Consider the following 22,707-nt stretch of genomic DNA (forward strand, 5'->3'; position numbering starts at 1 on the left):
GATCAGTGGGAATCCTGGTGGATGATTGTTCTAATCCTTGTGGGATTCATTTAAGTGTACATTCTAGTGTTGTGTGAAAATTATTTGCTTCAGAATGGTCTCATATTCAAGTAATGTGCAATTTAATGTTTCCGGGTTAGCATGCCTGTACAGTGACGGGGCATTAAACTGCACATTACTTGAATATGAGACCGTTCTGAAGCAAATAATTATCACACAACAATAGATAATACGTTGGTAATGTACTCTTAAATGAATTCCACAAGAATTGAAACAATCATCCCCCAGCATTCCCACTGATTCACACTGATCAGTTACTGTACTTTCTATTTAGCAGTGGTGGATCGGGGGGGGGGGGGGGGGCACACTGGGCGCGCGCCCCCTCTTTATTTATTTATTTATTTTTTTGTATTTCATTTTGTAAAGGCGCCTCCCTTTTACAGAATTCCTGGATCTGCTCCTGCATAGTGTACCGTATCAGTTGGTTTAGGGACATATAATTTTGATGAGTCATAGCTATAAAGGTTAATAGGCGTAAGCTTTATGGAGTGATTGTTGGTTTTATGATGCATTTGCACAGAGAGTAACTCATATCGAAGTGGTCCAATATTGCATAACAAGCGCATGTATAAGATTATTCTTCTGGCTACTGCAAAAAGAAATAAAAAAATTAAGAATTAATCTCTTTATCATCTCTATCTGTTCATCTATTATATCTTACTAGCTCCCGGCCTCTCCCCCCCTCCACATATTATGTTGGGATTCTATATTACAGGCACGTTTTACCATTTGCAGATGAAACAAAAACTCAGCTTTAGTTCTTCAAAATAGTTCCAAAATGTGAGTTAGGGATAGAAACAACCCATGTAAAAATGTTATGTAATCAATGTTTAGTATCGTTGAATATACACAATGTGAACACTAATGGTCTTGAAGTTGTTCCTTGAATAAACCGTCTACATTTAGGTTTCTTGAGAACAGTAGTGATATCTCCTTATATTTTAGGCTTCATTACAAGTTTTTATATGCTTTGTGATATATCTGACCTATACACATCAAAGAGTAAAGAGTTGAGGTGGCTGTTGCAAAGGTCAAGTGTAAAGCCTACATCATTTCCAGTTTCGCTCCGATCACATGGAGGCGCACGCGATCGGCTGACTTGCGCTAGTACAGTGTGCTGGCCCTGCGGCTCGCGATCAACATCATCTGTAAAAATATTGCCACCTACGTTGCAGTATCGTACAGTCTGTGGCAAAATGGCTGCGCCCATGGCAAAAATGTGGTGGTGGAGACTCTCACGTGCATCGTTTAACAATCGAATACGTACGCTGTACTTATATGATGGCCGTAGCTTCTGCAATGCCCGAAAATGCTGCTCATCATCCGGAGACACAGGCTCAAGAAGTGTATTATCAAGTGAAACTGGCAAGATTAATGGTAACCTGGTAACGATAATTTTAATTCTGATCCAATCCACACTCACACCACAGTCGCACTCACACGCACTACCGCTGAGTACCGGCATTGCATTACTAGCATTGCACACGGGAGATTTTTACGGGTGCTGTTCGTTATTCCGAAGGTTCGATATTCCGAAGGTTCGCTGTAGACCGATTCTGTGACGCGCTATGTGTATTTTTGGCATGGGCAGCGCCATTAAATTACTGCGGTGTCCCAGCCGACTCCCCCTTCCTCTCTCCCCACCCTTCGCACGCGCACGAAATGAAAAACTGATGCATGGCTGTTTTAGGCAATGGGCGTCTCGTACTGAGTGCACGAATGCTTGCTTAGTGCGCGAACCTTTGTTACAAGTGCGCGATAAACATGTTGCCCGTGCTGCCCCGTGGGATGGGGGAGAGGAGGGGGGGGGTAGGCTGGGACACCGCAAAATGAGCTTATGGCTGCGCCCAGTGCCACAAATTGTCTGCTGCCCTCAACGAACCCGAATCGGTCTATTCCGAAGGTTCGTTAATCCGAAACACACAAATTCCCTATACCCAGAGGTTCTTTAATCCGAAAATGAAAAAGGGTTCGTTAATCCGAACATTTGTGGCGTCATTCCGAAGGTTCGTTACGTCGTTATTCCGAAGATTTGTTCATCCGAAAATGAAATTCCGAAAAACGAACCTTCGGAATAACGAATCTTCGGACTGAAGAGCCTTCGGAATAACGAACCTTCGGAATAACGAGCTGTAACCGATTTTTACTACTGCTAGATCTAGTACAGTGTACTACTAATTATACACAGCCCAGTCGCTGGGCTTCGCACATCGTCTGGTCGGGCTATACTACTACTAACACCCCTTTCCCGCTGCCACTCTCGGTGAACCACCGTTGGACTCCCCGGTGAATTCACCGGGGAACCTGCCCGGTGAAATTTTCAGTCACACCTAAGACAATGCTCTCGGTGAATTCTGTTTGCAACTTTCCCCTAGATGTGTTTTCTCCTCGCACCGAGGCCGATTCCAGCTGAAGTGTGTAATATGGTGCGACATTTCACACGCTAATATGAACGTGATACTTTACTAGTGGTTCGTACTCGTAATTCTCTACCTCTCACAGAATTTAACTCCAAAATAGTTAATTCAACTGCAACATTCAACAGAACAAACAACACAGCAACTCAAGTAAATTTACTAATCTCAGTTTTGCGTAGCACTTATCATTAGTATACGGCATGCGTACAATACAACACGATCCAATACAATGCCGGTGTATTTCACACCAACGACGCACTAGTCATGTGTATGTTTACATATATACACGCATTAATACGTGTGGATTAATTTGGGAGCGCGCGATAGCTAGCGAAAAACGTGTGCATGACCAGAACAAAACATGACCTTTGACATAATCTGCATACTTCGCCCGGTGTTTCACCGAGACGACCTTTCACGCTGGGCGTTCCTAGGTGAACCACCGGTGGTTTCCCGTGAACTATCAGTGCAGTGTTTACCCAGGACGCTTCTAGGGTAAAAATTGCCCAAAATTTAATCGGTGTTTCACATACTATAGGCTTCCCCTAGGTTTCAACCGAGTTTCGTTTCATACTGCGGGGCTCCCCGGGTGCACCCGGAGAAGATTTCTTTCAGCGGGAAAGGGGTATAAGTGTAATATGTTAGATTTAACCGTTGGATCTAGATCTAGTAGGGCCATTGGGCCTAGTGATTTAAATGCAGTTTCGTTCCTCCTGCTGCACACGCGTGTAAACCAGGGTCTAGATTACTTTCGGAGTCTTTGAATTAGACACTATTAGGCCTAACTATGTTAGAGTGATCTAATTAATTGGCTGCTAAACTATTGCAAACTAGGATCGATTTGGAGTCTGTGGCATGGTAATGCCAGTGGCCAATGCATGCCAAAGAGAGTAGAATCTATTGCCATTTGGTTAGGGTAGGGTTGGAGCTAGACAAAAATATCCGTCTGTCCGGAGGCGCGAAATATGTCCCCGACGACCCAGATACAGACCGATCTTTCGGTCAAGGGTGGAGCTAACACCCCCCTTGATCTTTCGGTCAAGGGTGGCGAATGCATCTGTCGGCCATTCATGTGAAGGGTAGAGAATAATTATGTCCTCTACTGTATCGAGTATGAGAGCCTTTAGTCTGTATAGGAGAGGGATTTTGTGAAGCTGGACATGGACATAGTCTCAGGGAACATATTACCAATTCAATTGAAAAAATACCTGGCAGGTAGACTCTAGAGTCTAGTCCTTATCAAACTCTATGCAGCTCATGTGTAGGCTTATTAGCTCTGTGAATTGGCTGGACTCCTCATGTTCAAAGAAGTTTGTTTCCAGAGCCACAAATACCCCTGTGATGATTAGCACCAGATGATTGGCATCAGTGCATGCAGTGTCTTCTAAAGACTTAGAAGTGTTCTACCTGGTACAATAAGTACTGGGGCTGGGGAACTATAAGGGTTTGGGGTGCTGCAGCCTTCTCCCATGCACACACACACACACCCATTTTGGGGTCCGGAAAAAAAAAGTAAGGGGGGGGGGGGGATGGCTAGTAACTGATAAGTGGGAATGCTTGGGGTAGGACCTACTTGGGGATGATTGTTCCAATCCTTGTGAGATTCATTTTATAAGAGTACATTATATATCTATTGTTGTGTGAAAATTATTTGCTTCAGAATGGTTTCATATTCAAGTAATGTGCAGTTTAATGTTTCCAGGTTAACATCATGCCTGTACAGTGACGGGGCATTAAACTGCACATTACTTGAATATGAGACCGTTCTGACACAAATAATTTTCACACAGCAATAGATATATGATGCATTACGCGTTACCATGGGGTACCGTAGTACCCCGGGTAACCGCGTTGTGTAGCGCCACCTCACGTCCAATCGAGGACAGCCAGAGAAAAATGCATGCACTGTGTGTGCGTGTACCGTACATAGCATTCCCATGCCACTGCATGTTATACTATGCGTGCATGGAAGCTGCGATACCACTAGCGTGTGCTTTAGTGCAGTGCAGTGCAGTGGCTAGCGCGCGCTAGCTCCAGCACAAAAATGATTTCCTCTTTTTGGCACCCAGGGTACAACCTTTTTAAAAAAATAAATAATTCAACAAAATGACTGATTTTTATTTGGTACCCCGGGATACCATTTATGTCATCATATAATGTACTCTTAAATGAATCCCACAAAAATTGGAACAGTCATCCCCCAGCATTCCCTCTGATTCCCACTGATCAGCTACTAGCCATCCCTTTAACCTTTTTTACCCCTGAATTCCCCTTCTATTATTCTGCAGCCCTTCCCACGCCTCTCCCCCCCCCCCCAAAAAAAAACAAAAACAAAAACAAAAAAACCAAAACAAAAAAAAACCAACAAAACATTTTCCATAACTCCTGAGTTCAACTTACAAGTATAGTATTTAAAATGGAGCCTAGCTCTACTTCCTGATGAGAAACACTAGACTTTTAATAGTGTAGAACTAGTAGTGAGAGAAGTCACTTACAGCTATATAGAATCAGTGAAGTAGCTGCTGATGTCATCAACTTAGTTAAAAGCGGAACTTTATTTAGTTTGCATTGTGTATGTGTGTGTGTGTGTGTGTTTTAAAGATATATAGACCTCTACAAAGTAGAAATCATGTTTTATTTTGTTGTTATTTCACCTGGAACTATCCACATTAAATCATTTCCCCCTAGACCTAAGCAAAAGTTACCACTTTTGATAATTGCAACACAAAAAAGATATTTGCAGGGGGTAGATCCTCATTTTTTTTTTTTTTTTTTTTTTTTTTTTTTTTGGTGGGGGGGGGGCTGTGGGGTGGGAGGAAAGCAGGCAGAGGGCATTTCTTGACAAAGAAGAGATCTAGTGTGGCTATGGTTTGAGGTCAATGTAGAATGCATTGCCCTAGGAAAGTACATAATTAAAGGTAAGTAACTGAATCTACGCCAGATTGTGATTAATCGTACTTGAAATGAGTGAAAATTCAAAAGTTTACATGATCTAAAAAAATGTAGAATGCATTGCCTTAGGAAAGTACATAATTAAAGGTACCACGGTAAGTATCTGAATCTACGCCAGATTGTGATTAATCGTACTTGAAATGAGTGAAAATTCAAAAGTTTACATTATCTAAAAAAAACATCTGCTCTTTATTTGTATTTTTCTTTTTTACTCTTTTGCATGCCAAAAGGAAGATGATGCGGAATTGCACTTTTAAGCCTTACTGCCTTGCCCTTGCAAAGCTAGCTTGATGTGGATGTTTACAACATGACTATGAGAATAACCATGTGATGCCAAGATTAATATTCAGATCATGGACATCTGAGTTTCAGTTAAGATTCTAGTTCAGTGTCCAGAGTTTTACTTCATTGTTTTCCTGTGTACAAAATAACACTGATGTTATATGTTTATGTATCTAGATAGTTTGAATATAAAATTTTTGCTATTGAAGGTTCTTCGGGCTCCTTCGCTACTGTCTTCCATGACATGACCCAGTCCAGAAAGCACCAAGCCTCTAGGAGTCTTCTAGTCCGTCTCTCCAAGAACACACCTTTAGATAGCCTTCTGCAGTATTGCAACAGTCAGGGAAGAGTCAAACACTACTTTACTTACTTCCAGAAGGTGAGAAGTGTAACAGCCATTGAATATTAATTAGCTTAGTATGAGAAGGGTGAGCTTTGAAGTTATGCATGATTCTTTTTTCTTTTTTTTATACATATATTTGTCCTATTTTTGTGGAGAGGGGGGATCCAGCCTCTCAATTTTGTGTTACAATGTAAAAATCAGCCGTAGTAGATTTAAAGAAAGTAACTGCATGATGATCTGAATCTCTTTTGTATACATCTGTCGTGGCATCCTACATGTTTGGACCATTTAAAACAGCAGTGTTGACCACATGACCATGATGATGATATTTGTTGTGACTCTCAATTCCTTATAAAAAGGCATCAAGACAAATGATATTTTGATATAGTGTGCATGAATGGGTAACTTTAAGGGAGATATATAGGGCACATACCAACTCCGTTCTTTGATGTGTCTTTAGTGTGGAGAACAGGGTTTTGTGCTAAAGAAACAACCACATGAAATAAGTGACAGTTCACATACAAAAGAAAAAGGGAGAAATACTATACTAGGAAGCTGGTACATATGCACAGACCACGGTGACTGTTCTGAAATATCTATAAGTACACTGTTGTGTTGTTGTAGCATGAAAATTAACCCTCATTTTGTATTGAACTATATCTATTTTTTAACTCGAAGCTTTTAGAAAAAAACAAACAACAGAACTCTTTCATTCACCACTATTTTCTTTTTCAGCGATTCTTCCTTTCTTAGTTGTCAATACTCAGTTCATATTTACTTTCCTTTGCCAGCAAGCTCATTATGTTGTGGTGGAGTTTAGCAGCCCTGACACTGTTCAGCAAATCAGCCAGAAAGCCCACAACTCGGATGGCAGGCCTGGCAGTCAACACAGCAAGGAGGTGGCGGAGACGAGGTTCCTCAGCTTTTCACGACCGCTAAAGCAGAGGGAGAAGAAACTAGAAGCCAAGGAAGAACCAACCATCTTGAATAAAGACCTGAGCAGCTCCGAGCTCCTCTTCTCCATTGCCCAGGCAAAGACTGTAAGTACAGGTTGCACATACAGCTTTCATTACATAGCAACTGAGTGACAAATTACCCTACATCAATGTAAATTAGCACCGATTAATTAATGTGTTAGTAGTAGCCATGATTTAAAAAAAAAAGAAGTAATATTGGCATGCATTTCTTTTTTTATCATGACTACTAATAAAACACTGATTCATTGGTGCTTAATTACATCACTGTAGGGCAGTTTGTCAATCAGTTGCAATAAAAACAACTAGATGCAAGAATTAATTATTTTTTCACTTTCTGTTGTTTGTCAAACATCTGCAGTATATCATTGTTCACTTTCTGACATAAGTGTCCTGTGTTGTATTTCATTTTTATCTCCTCTACCAGTCTTATATAAACATTATGGCAATTTTCTGTTAAAGATAATATAAAGTTTTGGTATTACCTCAAAAGTTTCCCTGAATTTCCTTGTCTTAGTTTGTGTTTCAGGTTAAAGTACCTTTCATATAACTAACACTGTGAAACTTACTCGCCCCAAAGTGCTCTCATGTCTTAGTAATCATTCAATAATGGTTTCATACCAGAGCTGCCGCCGTACGACGGCGGCGAGGTAGTACACGTATTGTGCGAGATAACTGCGACCAGCAGCGTGCAGCCCCATACGCATACTGTGTAGCTAACTGCGACCAGCAGCCCCATACGCATAGCTAAACGGGGCTTCGCATTGTAGCTTACAGGATCATGACAGATTTAGTATCGCGGGTAAATATCAACTTAAAATCCACAAATTCTTCAATTTGAAGACTTACCAGTTAAGTTGAAGTATTGAAAACAGGTTTTGGGCAACGTTTGGTTTTGCCAATAGTCCCTTTCTGTTCGAATTGATGACTGAATGTGACTCGGTCGAGAGGACCTTGGGAGAGCTACACTGAATTGACGGCCAGCGCATGCGCACACAAACATCTTGTCCGTTCATGGATTTGAAATTTGTTCGCATGTGATGTGTGCGTATGCGCTGGTCGTAGTAATCAGTGTATGTAGCTCTCCCAAGGTCCTCTCGACAGAGTCACATTCAGTCATCAATTCGAAGAGAAAGGGACTATTGGCAGAACCAAACGTTGCTCGAAGCCTGTTTTCAAGACTTCAACTTAATTGGTAAGTCTTCAAATTGAAGAATTTTGTGGATTTTAAGTTAATATTTACCCGCGATACTAAATCTGTCATGATCCTGAATGCTACAATGCGAAGCCCCATTACGCTATGCCTATGGGGCTGCTGGTCGCTATGCGTATGGGGCTGCTGGTCGCAGTTAATTGCATGATTACTAAGAAATGAGAGCACTTTGGGGCGAGTTAGTCTCACAGTGTTAGTTATATGATAGATACTTTAACCTGAAACACGGAAATTCAGGGAAACTTTTGAGGTACCAAAACTTTTTATTATCTTTAACCATATGGAGCATTCTATGCTTTACTGCCCTTGGTTTTCAACCCAACAGCAACATCTTCCTTTTGATGTAAACTATGTTTTGAAAACTTGTATGTAGGTTATTTTGTAAGTCTTTGTTTGTTTGTTTGTTTGTTTTTTAAGGTCAGAGAAAATGGTTTTACTCTCTGGAATGCATTATCAATTTATGGCAAGTGATAATTACAGACTCGGTATATAACATGCATATCAAAACACCACCAAAGATTCATACAGGTGCATAATATGTAAATTATGTTTCAGTGAAGAGTTAGGAAAATTGCAATATGTTACGTCAGTCATTGATTTCAGACAGTCATTTATTGGCAAAGTAAGTACGTAGAAATTAAAAAAAAAAAGTTTTCTTATATTTTTTGTTTCATTGATTACAGCTCAAGGAAAAAAAAAAAGAGTGTTATGTATCAAGAAATGTAGATGTTAAACTCATGAAATATGTGTCATTGATGCACCATGAGATCCAGCTTGGTGATTAAACAACATCATATTAAAGAAATTACATGTTATGAAAGATGTATGATTCCATGCACATTTGGTGCCCAAACTGACCTGGACTTCTTCTGTTTGAATACCTCCTATAATACCCTGTCAAACCAGGTGGACGAGCAGTTGGAGTTGCTTGTCCGCAAGCAGGAGCTGAGAGATGCAGAGACCAGGCTCCGGTTCCTGGCATGCTCCCTGATGGAGGAGGCCTTCCAGCGCATCCTTCCAGATGCCACGCTGCATCCGTTCGGGTCGTCTGTCAATGGTTTCGGCAAGAGGAGCTGTGATGTGGACATGTACCTCGACAGGGGCACGGCACAGGGTGTCGTTCCACAGAAACAGGTAAGCTATCAGCAGTTCAGTTTAAATATGGGTCTTTGACCCATTGAAGATAACAGGCTGTACCAGGTGTAGAGGGGTTCATACTCTCAGAGATGAGTTCTCTGTCTGAGTTTCTGTCTGACATCACATTGTTTTTCCACGTGTGTTGTAAGTGACCCTGCATCACCAAACCAACAAAAAGTCACCAGACATGGATTTTAGTTAAGGAAAGAATCTGAAAGAGCAGACTCTTTAAAAGTTTTGAAATGATGTATAACTCAATCCAAATGGACTCTCCTAACCTATCTAAATATTGGAAAGAAAGCACACACTCTGGAAAAGTGTGAACTGAGAAAAGAGGCTCTTTAAAGTACAAGGTCTATTCAAGTGCTTAATCTTTACAAAGCTGTGCTACCTTTGCAGTGAACGGGACAAAAAACAGGATGTCAACCACTGTAGCAACCACAATGAAGGGATTATCAGATTAAGCTGAAATTGAGCATGCTCTATCAACACATTCTGTCCATGATCCATGATTAATGTCAACTTTCAAAGCAGTAGCATTATCCTTTCAAAAGCTATTAGAGTTGAAAGTGAAGAGTGTACAAAGGATTTTCAAGAAATGAAAAAGGCCCTTAAGATGTTCCTGATCACACTACTGTACCGAAAAAAAAGTTGTAGAAAAACTGCCGAAAACCCACATTCCCATTCATTTTATGATCCCAATTTCAAGAATAATGTAGAAGAAGAATATCTCTCTCAGAAAATATGGAAAATTCAAATATGAATTGATTGACCCATTTCACCAGTTTTGAGTCCTCACATATAATCAAAGTGTGCAACTTTTCGTTGGTTTTGTGATGCATGGTTACCTAAGTTCAGTAAACATAAGTGATAACTTCATCATGCTATATGTACAAATGAGGTAGCCATCCCAGTAATGAGTAATGGAAGTGGACTTTTAAGTTTCTCAGAATCTTCATATTACTGCGGTCATGAAGAGCTCACCCTGTCTCTGGGAGAAACGTGTGTTCTGAGGTGTCATCCCCAAAAGGGGTGACTTAGTTTGTGCAGATGAGAGAAACTTTCTGATGCTGGTTTTCAATACATCTTTTTAACTCATATTGGGCCAACGCATTAGTGTAAACAAACACCGCAATGGCCCAGCACCGTTTGCGCACACAAGCCGACAGGCAGACAACTCTCCAAAAATCGCTCTTCATTAGCAAGCAATGAACAAAACATAGACAAGTTATGTGTCATTTGAAAGAAGATAAAATTCCCTTTAAAATGATATATGACAAGCTGTCATTTGATTCGCAGTGCAGTCATAGTACTCAGCAGAAGTGAAGTACAGTCATCCAAAAATTATGAAATCAATTTGTTTGTTTGCTTTCATTCATGGATTAAAAATAGCGAATGTTGTAATTTTACACATCCAGTACAGGAAATGAAATGATCAGAGTGTCAGCTCTCTCGACATATAAATATCATGACCATTGATACAATAATTGCAGATTTATGTTAATGTTTATGACGATGAAGCCATTGCGAGTGCACGGGAAATCGATAGTATAATGTGTGCATCCTATAGTTTGTTGAAGCGAAACTCGTCGCGATAGATACACTTCTACAGCTTTTCAGTTTCGACTGAATTATACAATTGTTGTACATAAATGTACATGTGGGACTGTTATCACAACCGAATCATCGCCCGGCAATTGCCCAAACCTCCTCAAAAACTGCGGCAGAAAATCCAAAACTGAGCATTCCGCATATCTGTAGATAGCACCCACTGATGCTTCGTGGTTATTCGCGTTATTCTATGTAAACACACATTTTTTCGATGATTTTTACGATATTTTAGGGGTTGGACTGACAAATCCTTCTTGAATTATCACAGACAGTGTAGCAAAGCATTCTGGGATATGTTGTCAAAGGTTAGAAGGTGAAAGAACTTTAGAATTACGTCGTTTATATGTCATTTCTTTCGCTACGGGATATTCTGTATATGGCCCCTGCGGCGTTTGGATGAACTACGGAATATCCCGTAGATGGTCCGATATGGGTTAAAACCAGTTGGAATCACTGCCATGAAGGTCTTTACAACACACCCAAAAAGTCCATGTGAATAGGTAGCAGTCAAATTTGCATTGTCAGTCATTGGGCACTAAATCAAGACTTCTGGGAATGTGTAAAGAAAGCAGAAAGCAAAGATGTCTGAAAAGGGCATACAAATTTTCAGGTTAACTTTTAGAATGTTCACATAGTGAGGGCATTCACAAGTTTTTATTTCAATGAATCCTTCATGAAAGAGACTCACACAGAGCTCTGTGAACCTAAAATCATGTATGCATACAGTATTTATGTGTGTCAGTTTGTTTCGGTCTGTGCTGTTTTTTTCCTGTTCATTTATATTAATTTATATGTCGTGTTTGTCATGTTGATGTAGAAATAACCAATCATCTCCCTGTCATCAATCAGACAGAGATCTTTCATGTGCCTCTCTCTTCACACATTTCCACGACAGGGCAGGAATACGTACAAGCTTAGCTACGACAGGCAGTCAGCTCACAGCGAGCGTGCCGCCACTCAGTCCACTCTCTTCACGTTGGCAGAGTTTCTGGAGAGACATGTCCCACAGTGTAGTTTTGTCACAAGGATACTCCGTGCCAGATGTCCGCTGGTCAAGTTCAAGCACCAGGCCACAGGGCTGGCCTGTGACCTTACTGGGGATAACAGGTCAGTGGTCAATCTTGTGTTCATGACTGACCTACCCCATTCCTAAAAAGTTTCTCAAGAATCCTTGTCGTGCAGATAAAGGTTCTGTTTCATAGTTTGTTACAAATTTTAGAAGGTATAAAAGAAAGTCAGTTTGCTTCCTTCTTGGTTTCTTTTTGCCAAGAGTATGAATTAAGATTGTGAAGTCTAAAATTTTGTTGATCAGCATAATGTTGCAAAAGCATTGGTAAAATATGTTATGACAATATCACACAATCTGTTCTTTTTGATTTAATGACTAATATCCCTGTAATTACAGTCTGACCTCGATTATCCAATCATTTCTCATCTGGACTTTTCTATCATCCAGACATGTTCATGTAGTGAAGGTGAAAAAAAGAAAGAAAGAAAAGAAAAGTAATTACAACTCAGTCAAATCTCCTAAGCCCACATGATTTACCAACAATATTCCCAACAGCAACATGGTATGAATTGATATTGAAATGTTTCAATTTCCGTAAAATTACCGGACTGTAATTTTAGGTAGACTGTCATAGATTTTCACCCCTGTTGCAGTGTACGCTACCTATTGAGCTACCACTGGATTGGCAGTTACATAGGTTTGTACATGTACATAAACATTGTTTCTCTCATATGAAGTCAAATTACATGTTCTTATCCAGAGGGGCACCAGGTCTGACATCCAAGATAACAGAGGTCGGACTGTATACAGAGTACGATTTATCTTGCTACTTGTGATGTAATTGTTCACTATGTTTTGTTTTTTTCAATACGTAGATTTAAGCACAGACAGTCCATACATTACAAAAGTCCTCGGATTGTTCAAAGGGGCCATCAGTAAATATGATATCTTCCTATATAATCTTGATTCACTTTAGGATAGCTTTGAAGAGCTCTGAAATGCTCTACATATACGGCCACCTGGATCCACGAGTGCGCCCTTTGGTGTTTATGGTGCGTCACTGGGCGAGACTGAATGGTATAACCCACAGCAACCCAGGGTACTGGATCACTAACTACCCACTGACACTACTTGTACTCTTCTTCCTGCAAACACGGCCAGAGCCTGTACTCCCAGCTCTCAGTAAAATTGCCATGTTTGGTAAGTTAGTAAAACCATGTCTTTGACACTACTACAGTATAGATTTTGTGGAAATGTTGCTCAGTTCATTGCGATTTTTTGTGAGACTAAGGGATCGCCTGCGGCGTCTGTCTGTCGTGCGTCCGTAACGCTACAAAAACTTGAATAACGCTCTACTGAGGACTTCAAAATCAATCAAACTTGGAGAGAAGAGTGGTTATACATAGTTACACATATCACTAAACATGAAGGTTACCTCAAGGTCAAAGGTCACAGGCAGGGGTCAATGAACTTTAGGGCCCAGTGTTATGTTTTTACGGCATGTTTCGATTATGGCTCATAACTTTTGATGTATATGTTCGTTTGTTACCAAACTTGGATGGTAGAAGTCCCTTGGGGAGTTGAAGGTTACCAGAAGGTCAAAGGTCACAGACAGGGGTTAACAAACTTTTAAGACCCAATGTTAAGTTTTTTACGGCGCGTTTCGATTATGGCTCAATAACTTTTGATGTATATGTCCATTTGTAACCAAACTTGGATGGTAGATGTCCCTCGGCGAGTTGAAGGTCACCACAAGGTCAATGGTCACAGACTGGGGTCAACAAACTTTTAGGGCCCAATGTTAAGTTTTTACGGTGTGTTTCAATTATGACTCATTACTTTTGATTCATATGTCCGTTTGTAACCAAACTTGGCTGGTAAACATCCCTTTTGGAGTTGAAGGTCACCTCAAGGTCAAAGGTCATAGGCGGGGTCACTGAACTTCCGGGATTTAGAAAAACATTAATTTCTTCTACGCAAATGGGCGAGACACATTTTGGCACTTGCCTTGTTCTTTCTTTTGTTTGCCTGTAAGACTTAAAACTAAGCCCCCAAACTTGAGCCAACCTCTCTCCCCTCCCCCCTCAACTAGCCCCACAAAGGGTAACTGTAAGACATCATACCTGGAGACAATTGCTTCAGGGCAGAGATTTATTAACCTATGGGGTAATTGAGTTTTGGTCATTATCCATGGGAATTCTTATCCTGGAAGGGCCTGTACGGTGGTAGATGATTGCTTTGGATGATTTTACAGGAAAGGGAAGTTGTCATGAGCCTGTAAATCTCTTCTGCCCTATTTAAAGCTACAAAATGGTTTTGAGAAAAAAGGGAACTATGCCCATCTGAAGATATTCCTAGTCTGTGGTCATAGAAAAATCCAAAGTAGTAAAGAGTCAAATATTGAACCAATGAAACAAAGTGGATACCTACACCAAATTTTCCCATATTTGTGACACTGTTGTCAGTAATTCCATTTCATTTCTATTGTGGGTACTGCACCCCTGGCTCCTGAAGCCCCCACAGTCTGATCTGGATACTAGAGAGCAGCATAGAATGCGATTTTGTGAGCCAAATCTTTTGATTTGTGGCACATTGCGCTGGGAAAAGTATTGTGGACAAAATCTTAAAAGAATTTAGTGTCAATAGGGTAGAGCCTAGAACATGAAACTTCTAAGATTAACTCCTTGTTGAATGTGTTCACTTTGGTGTTTCAGAGCCCGCCCTCGAAGGTATGGAGGAGGAGGAGAAGGATGTTGAGCTAGTCTTCTCCAATGCACCTCACATACCTGCCTGCAGGAACACAGAGACTCCAAGTAAGAAGTGGCTTGTCAACTTTGTCAGATGGTTTTAACAATGCTGCACACTGGCACTGGGCCGACAGTTCCTGACCAGTAAAAATTACTGTCGAACCTGTCATTCTTTCAGGAATAGACCAGTAAAAGATGGAAAAACTGGTATCTACTAGTCCGACAGACGGGTTAGTGTGCAGCCCTAGTTTATACAAGGAGACACCTCTCTAGGTCAAAGGATAAACAGTAGCATGGATTAATATATGTATTAAACAAATTAGGCTAACCATGTGAAATTGAAAAAGAGGGATATCTGTAGTGTGTATGGTATGGTATGGTGCCTATAGATAATGAATATACCCTATTATGATGTTTCTTTTGATACTTCGGTGTTCTGTTCCTTTGTGCAACCCTTTAATACTATGCTTTGTTTGCCACAGGCTGGAACACTTTCTCTCCTCGCCAGCTGGCAGAATCTTGAAACTAATTATCAATGAATAGAGATTTAGTAATCCCCTAATCCCTGTTGTGTCACTGTGGCCTTCTTGTTAAAGTGAAGCACTTTGCTACAGTGGAGTGGGCTTGCTAACTGTTCACCTTGGTCAAGTTTGGATGGATTTAATGACTAAATGCTGATGAAAAAGATGTACAAGTTCAGCTAATTGCCCAGACACATAACAGCAGAGACTCCAACTCTCCCGCTTTCGACGGGAGATCTCCCGCTGAAAGCCCATTTTTGCAAAATCTCCCGTTCTCCCGCTTGAGATTTAATTTCTCTTACCCTGGCTCTGTGTCTCCTGCTTGAAATGATTTCTTACTTTTTGTCTTCATGTGTTGAAAAATAAGCCGTAGATAGCACGGGAGAGCATCAAGAACCCTAATTATTAGAGCTTCCAGGGCCAAAAGCGGGCCCTGGACCCCGGCCGCAAGGAACTTCGCGCTCGTGATATGCGCTTCGCGCACATCAAGTTGAAGTCTCCCGTTTGCTAGGGGTTTCAGGCGGGAGAATCTCCAGATCAGAAGGTGCTTGGGGTTGGAGTCTCTGTAACAGGTCAACTACGGAATAGCACATTGTTCAATTTATAATAGGCAATATGTCAGTATTATAGATTATTATCAAACATATCTGTAGATACTTAGAGAATGAATTAATAAGTACAAGAATAGATAAAGAATTAATAGCACATACCGGGAAGTAGATATGTATATATCCCCACCCACAAATGAATATAAGAACTTAAAAGTGTGATGGATGAAATTAACTTGCCCTTTTTTATTTTTTCCCTCTTATCCTTTCACCGAAGCGGAGCTGCTGAGAGAATTCTTCCACTTTTGTGCATCCTTCCCCTTTGAGAAGTACGCCCTCTCAGTCCACCACGGGTCAACCTACCTGAAGCCGGTCACAGGAAAGGCACTACCCCTCTACATTGAGAACCCCCTGGAGTTGGAGTTGAACACCTGCAAGAACGTCACGGGCAACCTGGTGGACCGCCTGCGTCGTCTGTCTCGCGAGGCCCTCAAGACCATGGACCAGCTGGATTTCTACCAGTGCGATGGGGACAGCAGCCGAGTCCACTCCTGGGGCCTGGGGGCCCTTCTAGTGGGCTCTGTCCACGGCAAAGGGCGGAAGCGATCTGCCGCCATGGAGAAGAAACTCGGTGCCATGTTTAAGGCTCTCGGCAAAAGGGACTATTCCACTTACCCCTATGTGGACAGCTGGTGGCACAGGTCATTGTGCAATGGACATAGACCAAGATGACCACTCACTCACTGTGCATTGGGCACGGACTAAGATTTGAACATGGGTACTGACAACATAATGTTCGTAACAAATTTGTTTCTTCAAGAGCTACCAGTGTCATGTGTGCCACCAACCTGTCTTCCGCTGCCAAGACTACCACGTTTGTCGAGAGGAGATAAAATGCAAAGGTGCTCCTGTGGCACAGTAACAATATACAGGCATGCACGATCAATTTTGCACTAGTGAAATTCATGAGAACAGTTGACAGTACATCAACCTACGCTGAATTTCACTTCTCTGTATGTTCTGATAAATCTTCTTTACCAGATGACAACCATGACTTTGGAGGATAGAAGTGTCTAGACTTACTACTGAATAGGCTTTCTGTGTATGGACATACATAATGAAAAAGAAGACAAAAACACAGCATAATAACATTTCAGAAGAATAAACTATGCATGCCAGTAATCTTCATTGCATATTAGACCTGCCAAACTGCATCCAACAGAAAAAAGCTTTCTTTACCAATGGTAGTGAGACGAAATCCTGACAGACCAGAACTTTGGAGGGTAAAAGTGACCAGAATTTCTGCTGCATAGGCTCCAACATGCCTAATAAAAACAGAACAAAAACAAATCAAAATATGATTTTAGAAGAATAAACTATCAAGCTCCATTGCATTTTAGACTAAACCAAATAGCACCTAACTGCAAAAGCTTCCTCCTAAAATTGGCAGTAAGACAAAATCCCAATTGCTGGTGGGCTCATTCCATCAAAGATGCTGACTTAGGAAGTGATACGACAACATCCAATGAGCATGTAGGCCCAGATATTTCTGAATGCTGTAAGTGCTGTTTTTGTTGTTGTTGACTTTCACAATTCAGTTGTGGCTTGTGAAATAAAAGAACACAAAAAACTACTGGCACCTGCATGTGTCCTGTGTCCCCCCCCCCCCCCTAAAAAAAAGAAAAAAGAAAAAAGGTTTAAGTGTACACCAGTGCATGTGCAGTGCATTGTGATGTTGTGTTTTGATTAATATAATTTCACCACATTGTGAAGGTGAGCCTCTGCAGGCTATGTTAAGTAGTGGCCTATGGTTAGCAGGGATTCAAAGTATTCTTGTGAGACTCTTTTCATCCTTCAGATGTCAAAATTATATTTGAGGCATTACAACCACGCGGATACTGGATGGGTAGAATTATGTAAATGCGCAAGTCTGACTTTGTGAATATTCTGTTAGCATGCTGCATTGATTCTTTGCTACAATGGATGTTGTCGTGTGCAAAATGCGGAATGCTTCCATAATCACTGTCCTATTTCTATTTGCATTAGGGAGTCTCTGTATCACATTTCATCAGTTATAATAGCTAGAGATTGATTTTAAGTCATATTACACTGAAAGCTGCCAAAAATACATACACTGTGTATACATTTTTTTCTTTTGGCTTATAACCTATTCCGGTTAATGTTGCTATGTGCCAAAGGCTACAGCAAGTGGTCAGTAATTTCTGCCCTTTTATTCTTGTTTTTTCTTTTTACTTTTTTTTTTCTTTTTTTTTAATGGATCAGCTGTTTTCATCCAAGTCATGACAAATAGTAAAATCTTGTTTAACCCTAACTAGGCCGGGCTATTTAGGTAGATCATAGAGCCGGGGGGGGGGGGGGGGGGGGGCCTCCCAGGCCCCTCCATATCTCGGCCGTCGACCGCGCGATCGCGACGAAAATTGGCACACACATTGCCTATGATGTAATCTAAAGTACTACAAAGTTAGATTTTAAAAAGATTATCATTTATGCTAATTTATGCATAATGATGCATGAAATCAGACAACTTGGTATAAATCAGTAAATAAAGCTTAAAATGGGCCCATTTTTTGCCTAAGTATTCTTTTTGGTGTCCTGAGCAAATATAAGAAAAAAAATTGTGCCATCAGAAAAAATTTCTCAAGTATCTTATTGTTTTTTTGAATTTCTTATGTATTTCTTTGTTTTTCGACTTAATGTTTTTCATTGTTTTTTCGATGAAACTTGTCCACGACATTGTTCCGAACAAGAAAATATTTTATTAATTGATTTTAATCAAGAAAACCCCAAAATAATCATGCTTTTATGAAATTTGCCTGTAAGCACAGTTTGCATTGAAATTGTACATGAATTCAAGTTTTTGAGCAATTTTTGGTCTGACATGCACGTACATATTTATGCGCAACTTCGTAAACGAGCGCCTGGGCATCGCAAATTTGGTGTCAAAAGATGTGGGAGACTCGAAAGAAAAAAGTCATGAAATATCGCGGCGATAGCTTTTCGCGTTAGCGATACATTGCGCGGAACGTCGAGGGGGGGAGGCCCCCCCCCCCCCACCCGGCCTAGTTAGGGTTAATATGCAAGGGCCTTGACTGTTCCTAGCAGAGCAGCTCAATTTGATGTCCTGCCTAAGGGATCCTTCAAATGGCCACACATTTTAACAGATTAAGTTAATCTTTAACCCTAACCAGGCCGGCTCTTTGGGGTGTTCTGTGGCCGGGGGAGGGTTGATTCAACCCCCCCCCCCCCCCCCCCCCTCCGAGATCTCAGCCGTCGATCACGCAATTGCCATGAAAATTGGCACACGCATTACCTGTGGCATAATCTACCAAACTATACAAAAAGAAATGGAAATTTTCATTCAATTAATTAATTATGCTAAAATATGCATAAAATCATACATTTTGCTCTAAATCAGAAAGTAAAGCTCCTAGAATCCTAATATTTGGTGATAACATTCTTTGTTCATTCGGTTGATTCAACCCTCCCGGCCCTTTTAGGGTTAAGATTCAAATTGGCAATCCTTTGTATTCCTTTGCTGATTCTTAGCAGATTTAATGAATTGAACTGTTTTTGCATAACAACATTCATAGTGGTCCATTTGATGCAGACAAGGTGATGATATCTGCAGCAAAATTATAGTAGGATTTGTTTGTCCTACCTAGTATTATCATTCTTCAAGATTAATTGATTCCTCTAATGTGTCTAATGCAGATTTGCTAACCACCAAGTTAATATGCCCCTCACCCCGCGTTCACATTGGTCCCCGCGACGCGGGGAAAGTCCCGAGCTGTGGGACTTTCTCCTCAAAAACCATAATGTGAATGCTCGCTGTGACTTGTCCCCTCGTCCCCCCGAAGCAAGTCGGGTACGGGGACAAGATTTGGAGGGGAGAGTGACCTTGGGGCGCAATTGATAGCGTCCAGCTGTGGTCATCAAATGTGCACATGCGCTATGCCTGGATTCAAGTGGCAGAGCTCGCTCCAAGCCCCAAAATGCCCCCACAGCTCGGGGACAGATGAGATACCAATGTGAACGGTCAGTCGTAAAAAAGATAAGATCTCTTGTGGCTGTCCCCGCGTTGCGGGGACCAATGTGAACGCGGGGTCAGTTGCCATGTAAATATCGCAAGCTGACAAAAAGGCTAACAGTACAAGAACAAATCACATTTTTTTTTTTGGGGGGGGGGGGGGGGGACTGCAAGTAATCCAATGCCATGTGCAGTTGTTTGTCACTGTTTATTCGCCAAGTATCATGCCAGAATCTGACTATACATGGACATTCCTTTCTTTATCACTTGATTTGTTGTTAACACCCAGAGTTATGTAATATACCATTTTGTCTATGCAAGTTGGTGCCTACTGATTTGTATGGACTTGAAATCAGACTCACGACTCTTTTCAACATTCTTAGAATTACTCAAAAAAAAAAAAAAATGCCAATGAAACAAACATAAGTATGTGCCAGTTCTCAGCAATGTCCTTTTTTTATATGTGATATTTAACTTATTCTGGTCTGAATTCCCCTTGCTCTTCTTTGTGCTAGACATACTACAGTTGATTCAGTCTTTCATGTTTGAATCATTGTTTTAAAGAAATTTTATGGTTATCTCCTCACTGAAATACATTTCAAGTGACAGTGTTGAATGGGATATTCGATACACAATGGAATGAATTTCTAGATGCAAAATAAAAAAGTGTCAAATTAAAAACAAGTTGTTATCATGTTGTGACAGAATGATTTGTTCTGTTGTAGGTTTGATCCCATGCCACTAGAAGAATTTGATCTCAGAACTGTGTAGGACAAGACAGATGTATATCTTTATTGGCTTATGTGCACAAAAGACTTCAAAATCTTTTCTGCATTTTGAAAACTGCAGAGCGGAATAGTGAATAAACCAGCATCATACGTAAAGGTGATGAAACAAGAAGTATGTCTTGTGTGATGAATTATCATACTGTCTGTGTCGTCGTGTGTAGCATTTCCTGGAGCATGTCGAGGCATTATCAAAAGAGATCTTCTGCATAAAGGTTCCTTCCACATAAAGAACACAAAAAGAGCTCATATGTCAGATCTCTTCTGAGACATCTCTTCGTGCGTTTCATGTGACAGAGTTTTCACAGAAACTGAAAAAAACACTCTTTGCCGACTGCGATATGCAAATAGCATTCCATACAACAGCTGTGGCAAAAACTTTGCTGCCTGTCAAACATGCAACTCTATAATATACCTTTGCAAACTTTGGTACATACAGTCAATCTTCCTGGAGTCAACCTCTTGTAAGTCAAATAATCGCTGAAGTCGAAGGTCTTTTCAAGTCCTCTTCTCTTTATATTCAATCAATTTTATTCCTTCATAAGTCAAATTTTATTTTAATAAGTTGAAGCTATTTCTTAAGTCCAAATAGATTCTACTTCAGCGAGGTTGACTGCATAATGTACAGAATGGTGGGATTATTGCAGGGTCAACTTAAAGCACCACTTCTTTTAGTCAGCCTGCAAACATTTACCGAGTATTGTATCAAACTGGATTTGAAAGCAGCTCTGGACACCGTGATTGGCCAATGTTTCAAGCCACTTGTGAAACTATGGATACACATGTAGATTCCTTGGTGATACACATTGCACTAATTTTCTCTGGGGTTACACCTGACAGAAAACAATGCTAAAGTGCATTCCCATGATAACAAACATGCTTATAAAAGGAGATCCTGGTTACACCAAAAGTTCAGGCCCCAATATTAATAGCTCTATATTTTTTATTATGTATTTATTCGGTTACAATGAAATTTTGATATAAAACTAGAAATGTCGCTACGGCGACTGATGCCTCCGCCATAATGCATGATTCTCCCAATAGGTGTATAGTACAATGTCTTGACAATGTGTGATGACAGTTTCACATAACTGGCAAAATATCGAAATAACAGGTTTGTCAGAAATATCTTGAATGTTCACTTTCCACGAACTGGGTTTGCTATAATTGTCTATTAAAGAGTGCAGGTACACATATTTGGGGAATTGAAAATTTTTACTTGACTTCTGACCGACCTTATTATAAGTTTATGCATTGAGTATAATTTTCAAGGTATGAAGAAAGAGTGTAATTACAGTACAAAATATTTTTTTTCATTTAAACCTGACCTTTGACCCTTAACCTTTGACCTTCGACCTTCTGGCTGGAAATTTCCAAGAGAATCTCCATCAAGTAATACATGTACATATATTAAACACTTTTAAAACTAATAATGCAATCATTGCATATACTAGTATGCATGTATGAGGGAAATACAGTAGTAACATTTTGAGGAGTTGACCTTGACCTTTGAACCCCTGACTATTGACCCATGACCCCTAAATTCCCTAGATAATCCCTGCCAGTCAGTACATGCATATGTTCCATGCTCCATGAAGATACATTGAACCATTTGCGAGAAAAGTGATATTGCAACATTTTCACCTAACCTTTGACCTTTTGACCTTTGACCTTATGACATGAAACTCTCTCTGGAGAATCCTTACGCAGTAGTACATGTCTACACTAAGTTTCAAGAAAATAACTGCGGGCATTGCATAGATATGGGGGAAATAGCAACATTTTTAGCATTTGACCTTGACCTTTTGACCTTTGACCTCTTGTCAATGTCACTAGAATCTACTTAACTAATTGTCCTATCATACATCATCCTTGAACCAAGTTTGGTGAAAGCTGCTTCATCCAGTTTTGAGTTATCACATAAACAGATAAATTTTAGGATTTGACCTTGATCTTTGACCTTTGACCTCTGTCCGATTTCACTGAAAAACTAATCAAGTAATTGTCCCATCATACATCATCCTCCAACACAGTTTGGTGAAATTTGCTCCATACAGTCT

The 22,707-nt window shown here is 40.5% G+C and overlaps 1 protein-coding gene across 1 annotated transcript; it reads left to right on the forward strand.

Annotated features, from left to right (window-relative positions):
* Nucleotides 1–5,919: 5,919 nt before the first annotated feature.
* LOC140237733 (poly(A) RNA polymerase, mitochondrial-like) lies at nt 5,920–17,466 on the forward strand. The gene is made up of 7 exons (XM_072317659.1): nt 5,920–6,090; nt 6,846–7,094; nt 9,148–9,375; nt 11,885–12,096; nt 12,975–13,198; nt 14,713–14,811; nt 16,092–17,466. The coding sequence occupies exons 1-7, from the start codon at nt 5,956–5,958 to the stop codon at nt 16,544–16,546; spliced, it is 1,602 nt and encodes a 533-aa protein (XP_072173760.1). The 5' UTR covers nt 5,920–5,955; the 3' UTR covers nt 16,547–17,466.
* The last annotated feature ends 5,241 nt before the right edge of the window (nt 17,467–22,707 follow it).

The sequence above is a fragment of the Diadema setosum genome, chromosome 14 (assembly GCF_964275005.1).
Source record: "Diadema setosum chromosome 14, eeDiaSeto1, whole genome shotgun sequence".
Taxonomy (NCBI): Eukaryota; Metazoa; Echinodermata; class Echinoidea; order Diadematoida; family Diadematidae; genus Diadema; species Diadema setosum.

Coding starts and splice junctions, on each gene's coding strand:
- LOC140237733 (XM_072317659.1), top strand. CDS start 5,956: ATGACCCAGTCCAGAAAGCACCAAGCCTCTAGGAGTCTTCTAGTCCGT. Junction 6,091..6,845: donor ACTTTACTTACTTCCAGAAG/GTGAGAAGTGTA, acceptor TTCCTTTGCCAG/CAAGCTCATTATGTTGTGGT. Junction 7,095..9,147: donor CCATTGCCCAGGCAAAGACT/GTAAGTACAGGT, acceptor CTGTCAAACCAG/GTGGACGAGCAGTTGGAGTT.